The sequence below is a fragment of the Corapipo altera genome, unplaced genomic scaffold (assembly GCF_003945725.1).
Source record: "Corapipo altera isolate COAL_440 unplaced genomic scaffold, ASM394572v1 0, whole genome shotgun sequence".
In the NCBI taxonomy this organism is placed as follows: domain Eukaryota; kingdom Metazoa; phylum Chordata; class Aves; order Passeriformes; family Pipridae; genus Corapipo; species Corapipo altera.
Window position 1 is genome coordinate 70,688,197 of NW_020884872.1, and position 12,235 is coordinate 70,700,431.

The 12,235-nt window shown below is 38.3% G+C and overlaps 1 protein-coding gene across 1 annotated transcript in view; it reads left to right on the plus strand.

Annotated features, from left to right (window-relative positions):
• The window catches only part of FLT1 (fms related tyrosine kinase 1), a 111,334-nt gene that overhangs the window by 7,832 nt on the left and 91,267 nt on the right, over positions 1-12,235 (plus strand). Inside the window, exons 2-3 of the mRNA XM_027651768.1 lie at positions 7,466-7,562; positions 7,878-8,098. Of these exons, the coding sequence (XP_027507569.1) occupies positions 7,466-7,562; positions 7,878-8,098 (318 nt within the window). The remainder of the gene's footprint in view (positions 1-7,465; positions 7,563-7,877; positions 8,099-12,235) is intronic.

The following is a 12,235-nucleotide window of genomic DNA, read 5'->3' on the forward strand; positions in this document are numbered from 1 at the left end:
AATAATTTCAATTGGTAGTAACTGGAATGAGATTTATTTCAAATAACCAACTCAGTATATGTATATACATCTAGGAACAGCAAATGCATAGACTGAGTAAATAAATTATCACTTGCTCTGAGATGTAGAACTAAAAGGGGAAGGACACACTTATTCAAATACCTTTCTATGCCTTTGAAGGCCTTTCTTGGGCAGTAGAACATTCATTTGCCTTGCTGAATGATTTTTAGTTCCAAGGCATGGAGTCAGGGTCAAGGTTTTAGTCTCTGCCCAGGACTCATCTAATCTACTGTGATAAACCTTATGCTGTTCAGATTCTATCAAAATGCATATCATATAGCAGCCCAGCTTTCTCATCCATTAATCTATCCCTCTTTTTGACTGGCTGTTACATCCTAATGGTACTTTTAATTCCTAAATTATAATTGAGATTGATCAGATTAAAGCATTTGTTCCACAAATCACTTGGCATGTATTGTAGAACATCAAACTGGATAATTGGAATGTCTCTTCTGGACCTGAAGGGGATGAACCAATGAATTGATGATTTTTGTGCATCAGTGTGTACTTTGTAAATAAATAGCATCCAATAATTTCCTTGATCTTGAATGCAAACAAGAAGATATTTCAGTCACAACAGAGTTATGTGCAAGTGATGGATCTGTTAAGGGAATTATACAGGCTGAGCTCCTGCTTCTACTCTGAGAGTGCTTCTGTTTGCCAGCTATGTACCAGCAGACATGGTGGCTCTCTTTGCACAGGAAACAACAGGAAACAGGGATAAAACTACCTTGCAGTCCAAGGGCCTATGTCTCTTAACACTTGTAAATCCCCATGGGCCTTAATTGCTCTGCAAAGTTCTGCTTCGACAGAAATAGTGGTTGCATTTTGCTGCTTCAGGTCATGAGTTTGCTCATCTGGACACTTGTCAACATCAGCTAGGGGCAAAGGCACCTTGCTCTCTCACAGTTAAGCTGTCCTAATTTCTATTCTGCAGGCTTCAGGTGTGAAGTTTGGATTTGCTTCAGAGAAGTGGTGTGAAATTAGATGTATGAAGGACTGTGAGGTTTCCCTTAGAATGACATCTAGATGACATCTGAAAGACCTGGAGATATTGCTTTGAGTCTCAGGGTGGCTCTTGGTTTGGTGCTGTAGGTCTTCCCTGGAAGCTATTTCTAAGTACAGGCAATGGAGATGATGCTTTTACCCCTGGGAGCAGGAACTAGACCACGTTGCCTGCTTTGCCTGCGCCTGAGCACCAGAAACCCAGGCGACGTAGATGAGATAGAAGAGTGTCTTCTTCCAGTAACAGTTCTTCTCAGCCATCAGCAACCACAGAAGTAGAAAGCTTTATTATCCAGGGTGATCCCTTCTCCCCCTAGTACTGTGGTAGGACCAGGTCAGACAGTCACACTTCAGCAAGAAAAAAAGAGAAACTTTTTTTGCAATCACCACCCAAATTTTGAGACAACTTTGCCTAAAAGTTCTCCTGTCTTTATAAATGGAATTATTGATGCTCATGAGAATCTCAATGTTGATTGAACTAGAAGGACCGGTTGGCCAAGATTCCTTCTTATGGTCAGATGTAAATCAAAACTTTGAGTGAGAGTTGAGTCAACTCTTGAGAGTTAACAAGTTCATTCTCTCTCTCTCTCTTTTCTTTTTCTTTTTTTTTATTGGAGTAATTTGGTGTAATGATGTAATTGGACTTATTATGGATGGGTACAACTGTTTGAGCAAAAAATTAGTTATGTTTCGAGAATATAACAGAGTATTTACAGAATGTCCTGAAGTGCCTTTAAAAGAGATGGTAATACAATAGCCTGTCAAGAATAGCTTTGAAAAAAAATAATTATTGATATCCCAGGTTCCTTACAAAATGGAGTAAAGCTGTATATCCCATATGAGGTTAGCTGGTGGCCATGTTCTGATTTAGGTGCTACTGCAGATCAGACTCAGCTCATTTTCACCGGAGATGCACTGAAGGTCCACCCACTGGGTACCACCATGTTCCTTAACATTTTGTCCAAATTCTACAATTGCTTACTAGTTGCACACACATGGGTATTCCCATTCACTTCAGTGGTATGACTCATAAGGAAATGCTCATAAGCAAGAGTAAAGTCCTGGACTGCATTTGAACTGAATGACCCACGTTAAGGATCACAGAGAGGTGAAGATCCTATAAAGAAATCATGTGCACCTTCTTTCCAGTGCATGAGTGTCTCCTACAAAATGCTTTTTTGCTGAATATTGTTTGAATCGGGAGGAAATTATATTTGATGGTAAAAACAACAAAGGATCGGATATGTTTAGCAAACCTTAAAACACGTGTAAATCCAACAATGACTGAAACAATTACTTCATGATGGATAACTTTATTGCTGGCAGATGGCTCTTTAAACCCAGAAGGTCAGATTCTTTGTATACACTGAAGTTGCAAAGATAAGCTGATCACTCTCCTTATGCTCTGATTGTGCAGGTGAAAAAACAGTTAGTCAACATGTTGAGTTACTGGGGTGGCTGGAAGACAGTCACAGCCTCAAGTTATGAAAAAGATGTTAGAAAACCATCAAACCTGTTAACTTCAAGGAAAATTATGATAACTCCTGATACTGTATTTTTTTAAAATAAGGCATAAAACTAGCTTTTGAGTTTACTTTCTTTAGTCTAAGGTAGCAGAAATACACAGTGCATGAAAGAAAATTTAGAAGTAGAAGCTGGAAAAATCTGAGTGGGAATAATAATCCAGAACGTGGTCCCAGTTTTGGATTCATCATATCTATCATTTTTAAGAGAAATCAATATTTAGCAGAAATCAATGGAAGGTTGATAATGTGTGCATGGTTACTCATTTGTCTGTAGAACTGGACACTCACTCATATTGAAAAAATATAAGCATGTTCATTTGTCTTACCTTCTTTCGTGACTTGTGATCAGTGTTTTTGGTTAATAGAAAATTCAAATTTTTGTTTATTTCATTCAGAAGAGGATCAACTTTTTTATAGGGCAGAAGATAATTGAAAAAAGTTGATTTTTTCTTGCCTTGCAAATTACAGATTGCTCTCTGCTTTCTTTAAAAAAATATTTGTCCTTCCCTTTACTTTACTTTACTTCCCTTACTTTACTTAGAATGGCTAACTTTTGCAAGCTTAATTAATGTTTGCTCATTAATTAATTAATAATGTTGATTGACTTTCACATCTATCTAATAAGCCTTCCAAAACAAACAAAATATGCCAAAAAATCACCTCTTTCCCCATGATGGGAGATTCCTCAGTTATCAGGATTAATTAGTTCTCTTGTTGTCACATGAAAAGAAGTTGCACCCCCCAATGTAGGTCAGTGTGAGGGTAGGCTGCTGATGGTCGCTTAGTGACAGGCACAATGATAAGCAAATGTGTCCTGTTGAGCCATGACCCTTCAGAAAAGACAGTGTCAAGTGAAATGCCCACAGAAGGTACATAAAAGGCATAATCCACTTCTAAATATTGACAGTAGGAATTTCCCTGCTATTCTCCTTCTTTTTTCTTTTCTGGTAAACACGTCAAACTCTATTGTATTCATAGGCTGCATCAGTTCTGAAGCATTTAAAAATGTAAGGAAGCTAATGACCCATGAATAGATAGGATGTCAAATAAAGTTATTTTTCTTCGAGACTTAGCATCCCACCAGTAAAAGCATTGTCTCACATACTTGTAAAAGCAACAATATTGGCTTGAAATAAGACTTCAGCTTTTTGTTAGTGAAAAACTAAATAAATGAATATATAACGAAGCTGCTATGTCTTGCCAAATACACTGACATTTAGTCTTGAATGTTAATATGTTTAATTACTGGAGTTAAGAGTCTAAAATGTACTTGAAATCAATGATGAAATACTGACTTGTATCAACGGGAGCAGAGTTAGACAAACACTAAGCAATCCTGAAGAACCCACCCACAGTATTTACAAATACTGTACTGTCTTTCGGATATATGTAATTTGTGTGAAAGGGCAAAAGCTTGAGTATGTATCCAGTATATTTGGATTTCTTTTTTGCCTACAGGATGGGGTGAGAAGGTAGGTGTTTTTGGGTTTTTGTTTTTCTTTGATTTTAATAACTCTGAGGCAGATTTTCTGACATACAGGCTTCCAGGCTGCATTGTCTAGTATGCTTAGTTTAAGACAGATCTTTAGATTTTGATGTCTTTGTTTATATCACTGAAGAGTTATGAAGAGAAAATTTTGTAACATTTATAATGGTTTCTTGCCTGTCACCTTTGGCAGACTTTGAAAACAACAGCAGCCCACATGCCCAGGGCTGGTCTCCTGGTTGCAGCGTGGGTCAGGTGTGGGCATGGTGCTGCATGGCTGTCTTTGCTCCTGAGCTTGGTGCTGGTGCCAGTGCTGAGCAAAATGGAACTCTCGGCACCATAGGCATGAAAAGGCACTGCAGACTTGCCCTCCTGCTTGCTGTCAACACCTGTCACACGCATGGATTTTTCCACTTTCCCACAAGTTTTACAATGGAAGCAACAACCTATATGTTGCTCTCTAGTAACTAGTTCTAGTGTTGCAGCTCTAGCAGCCAGTCTTTGGTCCCAATGGTTTCCTCTGGTAGAGGAATTAAGTGATGGTTTTTTCATACATATTGAACTGTTTGTAAACATTGTTTCATGCTTTCAGCTTTTCAAGAGCCTGAAATAAGGAGCAGTTCAGGAAAGTTTGAGACGAAGTTTCCCCCTTGGGAAAGATTTAAAGAACAAGATTCTTAAAGCTGGATATAAACACTGTATTCTTGGAAGAGTATCTGAGCCTGCAATTCTGGGATGACAAGAAGAATACAAATGAAATGCCAGAGGATGGTAGTTTCACAAAATGGTCAGATTGTTTAGTTGGAGGACATTGGCAAACCCTTTCAACTAGAGTGCCTGGGTTGCTCCCCAAGAATCTGCCTAAGCTGTTGCAACATCTTATCTCAAATTCTCAGTGATTAGCTTCAGGAACATTATTTCAGAATGGCAAATGAGCAGACTCATAGTCTGTAAGCATTAATGGGAGACTGTCCCATAAAAGCACAGTGCACACTTTGGAAGAACCAGCACTCAGAGTTGAGAGCCGTAAATCGTAGGTAAGAAAAATGTATGTTTGCAGTATATCATATAACAAATTGCTTCATCAAAGATTTGCTGCATCCTCTTCTCCCCTCTTAACAGTTGGCAGAATGTATTCATTTTTAGTTAGAAGTATGATTGTCTAGACATATCCAAGGAAGTCTATGTATCTGTACAGTGTCACCATTCAAATTTCTGGTGTTACTTGTGGTTCAGTCCAGAAGACCTCTTTATTCTGAAAATTTGTTATACCCTTGCTTGAAGCTTGTTCAAGTGAGCTATAATTTAGTTTACATCTATGTTCAAGTGTATCCTTTAAATCTTGTTTTGAATAGGTGTGGATGATAGTATATATAGGAAAAATACTGAAGCCACAGCTTCAGTACAGGGCCAAAAAAAAATAATGCAGATAAGTGTAATTAACTTAGACATGAAAGGTTAATTAAAAGTTAGTTAATGCCAACAGTTTACATTTCCTTATTTGCTAAGGAAGAGAAAAAGGCTGCTGAACACCTGTAGCAAACTGTTTTGCAGACTTAATCAACCATTTCCTTTTTTCATGAATTTTCAGTAGCCCCAGAAGGTGATTTAGACCTCTTGTCTCCACCAATGTTATAGGGAATCAGTATGGAATACTTACTGATAACTGCAGCACAGCTGGCTCCCCAGACTTCCCAAAACTGGCAAATGATGGCAGTATCTCTTTACTTCTGTACAAAATCTTTGTATTTTCAGCATCTCTCCCCAAACGTGGAGACTTGGCTTCTCAGCCGTTCTCAGACTGAAGGAATTCAAGTCCACATCTCAGAACAAAGTTTTGATATTCAGCCTCTAATCTGAGGCTGCATCTGCTGCTGGATGAAATCTGCTGAATTTGGAGCAGCAATTGACTTTGGAGAATGTAGTCAAACTTTAGTAACCAATCTCAGCCAGAGCTGGTTTCCAAAAGTGCCTTCTCTAGCAAACAAAGGAGAGAGGCATTTCCAGTGGGTGATCCATAGCTGCCAAATAAGGTTCATGTGTTTCTGCTATGTTTGATGGACACAGTTGTTCATATCTGGCTGTGTCAGGGACCTCTTGAAAGGACTTAAAGTTGCTAAGCTCAGATTGTACTTTCAGTTTTAGTGGAAATATCTACATTACCCTTGTTTATGTGATGCTGCTTCTCCTGTATGTTGACAAAATAATATATTCTCTTAAAGTAAAATGGTTGGAAATACTCACTGCTCCTCTCTCACAACACTGAAATCTTTACAATTGCGCTTGGGACCAGATCAGACTAAAACTAGTTTTCAACTTTAACTGTTTAAAAATAATTCTTTGTCATGTTTCTAGCTTCTGGAACACTTTGCTATCAGTGTGAGGGCGATGGGATGGATCAAGGATTGTTTCTTCTCTAAGGCACGCACTTCTGTCAGCTTGCCATGAAAGCTTTTGTGGCCATAGCCTATTATGGGGCAAAGATAAAACGTATCTTTCCAGCCAGCACCTACTGACTTGATGAGAACTTGATGAGAGGAAAGATCTGGTGTTCCTTTGGTCTTCTGACCATGGGGCTTTTTCATGGTCTTCCTGAAAATTACCTTCAAATGGCCTTTGCAAAACCTACCTGGATGTTTTCAAGTGTCATAAGCCACCTCGTGTTACATCGATACCCAGGGTTTCACCCATATCAGAATGGTCTAACCATGACAGTATGCTTACTTTCTCAAATAAGCAGCAAATCTGGTCTGGAGGGTGCCTTGATCTTGTTCTCAATTTATTGTAAAGCTCTCCAGTTACCTTTTGACACCACTTCACTGGTAGGAAGCATGAAGCTGTCAAGGGACCATAGGTAACAGTACTGTGAACTTTAGTTAGGAAGGGAAGATCCTTAATCCCCTTTTACTCCTTTCACATCAGTTCCAGCTTTGCAGCAAATTGTCTGAGTAGGATTTTGGTATCTTAAAAGTCTGTATGCGGCTCTTGCCATGGAATTGGCTGACTTTTGTCCTTTCTGTTGAAGGGGCTGCCATGGTGACGTTTCCTAAGAAAATACAGCCACTGGTGCTTGAGGGCATGCTTCCTTGGTTAGATGTGTAGCCACAAGGTCCTGAACTTTCTTCATGGTGTGCTCAGGGAAAAATTTGAGAACAAAGTCATTGACTGATAGCTTTCATTTCTATTTTCTTTCCTGAGTAATGCTGCTGGAAGATTATGTGAGTCCTTAGTCAGGACAACGGGACTTTGCTCAGAGGAAGAGAATATGTGGGATTAGGGGGGCACACCAATTTCTTTTCCTTTCCAGTATAACATCATAAATGTGAGTGTACTGGGAGCAGAATGATTTGTCATTGTTAATGCTTTGTTTTTTTCTTTGTTTTTCTAGGATCTAATTCAGGATCAAAATTAAAAGTTCCTGAGCTGAGTATAAATGCCACGCAGCATGTTGTTCAAGTAGGACAGACTTTAAATCTCACTTGCAGGTAACCAACTGACTTGAATTCTGACAATGTGGTAGGGAGATCATACACATGACGCTTTCTTTTTTTTTTTTTCTTTTTTTTTTTTTGTAACTGAAATTAGAAAAAATGAAACCTTATGTTGTGGGGAAAGGTGGGGAATGAACTTCAATGGCAATTGTTTAATAGTTCTTTGTTGTTTCTGTTGTTGTTTTTGGAAAACAAGATAAAAGAGAACCCCAGAAATAGCCTGATATAATAAAAAAGAAAGCTTGGGAACTGGAGCTATATAATTGCAGCCCAACATAATTGTTTCTGCTTCCTTATCTGTATTTGCAGGGGGGAAATGGTTCATTCATGGTCTTTGCCTGAAACTCTAAGCAAGGATAGCAAAAGGCTGAAAGTAATTAAATATGCCTGTGGAAGGAATGGGAAGCAGTCCTGCAGCAGTCTGACCTTGAGCAGAACTCAAGCAAGTGACACTGGAAACTATAGCTGCAAATACCCAACAAGTCCAGTGAAAAAGAAGAAGGAATCTACAGTCTATGTATTTATTAACGGTAAGATTAAATTTTTTTTAACACTTCTTGGTACTTGCGCTTCAATACAGAGAAATGGATAAATAAGGCAGTTCAGCTGTGGATAAATACAGAATTTTGAATTATATTTTCAACCTTGCAAAATGTTATGATAATTTACCAATTAATGTATAAATCTCCTTTACCAGAAATTTCAAATACAAATGTTAGTGTTTTATCTGTGAGGACAAAAAATAAATAAAGAAAAAAACCCAATCCAATCAGTAAATGGAAGTCCATATGGAAGTGGACTAGAAGTGAATATGTCAAATGGGTATCAGAGAAATCACATCTTACATGATTGGATGTGATGAGATTTCTAGGCAGCTGAAGGATGTCTTTCCAGATCACTGAATTATCTCATGCTGCAGAAAATTATTTGCATGTTAAGTCACATTCAAAAATGTACTCTGCAGTCCATGTTACACAGATTGTAAAAATCTAGGGTAAACAAAACCAAATTAAACACAATTTGTTCAGTATTGTGTAATGTATGGGAAGTGCTGGAATTAGGTCAGTTAGGCTATAAAAGAAATTTCTTTCTGATCCTGTGTTCTTCCAGGGTATCAATCAGACACTTCTCAGAATAGTTGAATTCTATAGGTAGAACAATAACAGAAGAAATTATAAACACTTTAGGGATTTAATTAATATTTTAGTTTTTCTTGATTTTTACAGAATAAAATTAATAGATTACTGTAACATGTCATGATTCACAGATTTTGAAAGCCCGTATTACAGAGAATTTGCAACTGGAAGTTTTCCAAATTATGGGTCTGCTGCATCTAATGAGTTCACATCAGAGTGAATTACCCTTTGTTTTCATTTTGTAACATGAAGAGTGGGACTGGTGCTGTGAAAAAGCAGAATGAAGTGGACTTCTCACTACAGTGATAGAAAAAAGATAGCTCCCTCCCATTACTTTGTGTTGCTTTATTGAGAATTATTGACTATTTCATGCTGTTCATTCTGCTTTCCTTCATCTGAAATATACTGCACTGAGTGTCTTTCTCATCCAGTTGTTTTGATATGATTCAGTGTAAATCCAACAACAGAAGCATAGACGAAGTAGGATATTCATTTAATGACCAACATTTCCTGCAGCCTAGGACAACTTACAGTTTTCTTGGATGACTTTTGTAAGTTCCCATCATGGGATCTTCTTAAACCTTCCACCTTGGATGTCCTCTCTGAGATCTACCCACAATCCTCTCCATTCACCACATGAGAAGGACCTCTCTGCTGAACCCATTTTATGATATAAGAATGCCTTTACATTCTCTTGGTCTCTTACCTCTTTGAAGTGTTAATTTTTCTGAATCCTGATTTTTTACAAATGGAAGGCACAACCAGTCTTTCTAATTCTTTGCTGCTACCCAGGTTGTATAAGTCTTGCCTGCATCTGAAAGAGATCCTCAATTAGATGATTGTGAACCATGGTTATCTGCAGAATTCAAATTGTGATGGAAGAGAAATGTATCATTGCAGAAATACTTTTAGAACAGCCTCTGGCCACTCACCTCTGCCCCTGCACCCTATAATCAATTAAGGAAGACTGCCTGAGTGTTTTGGTTTTGTTGGTTTTTCAAGGATGTTCAGTCATAAATGTTGACGTCACTGTTGAAGAGATGGTTAGATTATATTTCTCCTCCTATCTTCTTTGCAAAAAAATAGTAAAATGCTTAAGGAACAAACCTGTATCAAGGTTAGGCCTCTTTGGCATGTTGATTTTCTGAATTTGACAATCCTTTTTATTGAAAACCAATCCCTTAGTGTTGACTGTGTCCTAGGAAACACATGAGAGTTAGGGCAAACTATGAATAACAAGGAAGGCTGCAAGGAGACTGCTCATTTAATGCCTGTTGGAAGTGTCACTCTGCCCTAAGGTGGAGAGGAGTATATTAGTCATCCAAAAATTTACAATTTCAGGAATAATATTTAAGTTGGAAAGAAACAAGATACCGAGTACCAAAACTCACCCTTTCTGATAAGTGTACTGTTGGCATACGGAAAGAAAATACTTTTTCCATCTTGTTGTCTCTGTCTCTTTTCTATCTGTCTCTTATAGTAAGTCACTGTTTCTGTGACCATGCATGAAAATTCAGTTATCTGTCTCAAGTGGGGTTAAGATGGAGATAACAAAATCCTCTGTGAAGACTACCTTTCCTGAGTTTAGTTTCATTTTGCATGAATTTGTGGGTGTTTAGGAAGTAAACATTTGTAAAATTTGTGTCCCTCCTAGTTTTGTATTGTTTCCTGTGGCAGGACGTTGTGTCAGTCCATTTCCCATATTAGCTTCATGTGGATCACTGAGGTGCCTGTTTCCCATGTCTTAGCATGCTGCAGATGAGAACAAATAGTTGCTATTTACAAACACAGAATCCAAATCAGGAAAGTTGATATTGTTTGTACAGGAAGTCATCACTTATTGTTTTAAAAATGTTATTCATTTCCGTAATTAGAGTGATACTGAATATGAACTGGATTAAAAAAAAAAAGAAGTCCAAAAGACCAAACCACAACAAACCCAGTAAGTCCTTTGGTTCAGTAATGAGTGTATGCTACAGCAGAAAATGAGCTTCTACAGACAAAAACAAGATGCAAGACGATAAGAAGGAGACTGCAAGTCCCACATGCCCCAGGATGACTTGGAGCATTTCTGAACTCCTGCTTTTGGGGATCAAGAAGAGGCAGGCTGGTGACTTGTCTTCCAGGAGCTGGTCCTGACACCACCCTTCTTTCGGCTGGAGAGGTCACTGCTGAGTTGCAGAGTTGCACAGTGTCTCAGCAATTCTTGACTCCACACAGCTCAGGAATTGAGACGTTAAGCGAGGGAAATTAATTCTCTTAAGAGCCTTCAACTTTGCTTCAAGAAAACTGATGGCCTGACTTTGCCCATGAACCGTGGGAAAATGAAGAAAAACCTCTGCCAATTTCTCCACTGTCTTGCACCCAAAACTTCTCAGAGCTTTGTTTTGGAAGCCAACTGCAGCCTAGTAGTAAAAAAAGGCTTGTGGTGAACACTCACTGCCTACATCACAGCGAGGCATGGGGAATTTTCTGCTTGAAAAGAGATAATGATGGAATAAAGACATTTAAGAAATATCAAATTATCAGCGGGCTGTTTTGAAATCTATATAGATTTCCCTGGAGGACATTACTAAGACTTTTCTTTCTGTCTGCCTTGTCCTTGTCTCCAAGACACTTTTCAGTTGCTGGAGCTAGTTCACTCTCTTAAAAAATGTGTGGTTCTCTTTATTCTCTACTCTCATAATTTCTTTCCAATTGTTCCCACGGTATGACAGAGAAAAACCCTGTAAGTTCTATTGCATTGATATATAGTTAGATACGTTGATATAAATTTAGATTTTTGCAAGACTTTAAACAAACTGTGATTCAAGTTGAAGTGTTGCTATTTTCTGTAAAGAAGGCAGTTTTTGGCTAGCAATATGCAAGAGTAATGTCTTAATTATATTGTAACAGAGAATAGAATTCTTCTCTAAGTGAAGCTGTATTTGGCTTTAGGGCATTAGCCCATTTCTTATTCAATGTTGTACCTCTCCTTGTCTGTCCTTATGATCCTGCTGTGCATGTCTTCTGAACACCTAATTTTCCTTGCAAAATGAGTTGCTTTAAAATCAGACCTCTAGGCTAAGTCAGTTGTCTATCCTCTTTCTATAGTTAACAGAGAATAAAAAGACCTCATGGTATCTACCACTTGTCACTGACTTTACAGGAAATCTGGAGAACAAGCTTAGAATAGATGTCTTGCTTTGAGACAAATTAAGTCAGATGAGACAAGTCAGAGCTGGGTAATTAAAGGTACACGTCCTAAGAGTACTGGTACACACCAATGCCTAGAATGTTAAACATGTCTACTAGTTGTATGTATTTGGCTTGAGATGTGCCTCAGGCTTGGCAGTCCAAAATGAAAGGCTCTAGCACTAAGGAATATTTCAAAATGTAAGCCTTTGAAGTCTCAGAATGTCTGGGGTTTTGAGCTCTTTTTCAAACTCTAAAGTTGTAGTTCTGAGTGTATGGCATCTCCTTGGGAGGTCCACTTGCAGACAAATAGCTGGATCCAGCCCCAGAACTGACATGCATTTAAGATTTAGCTGG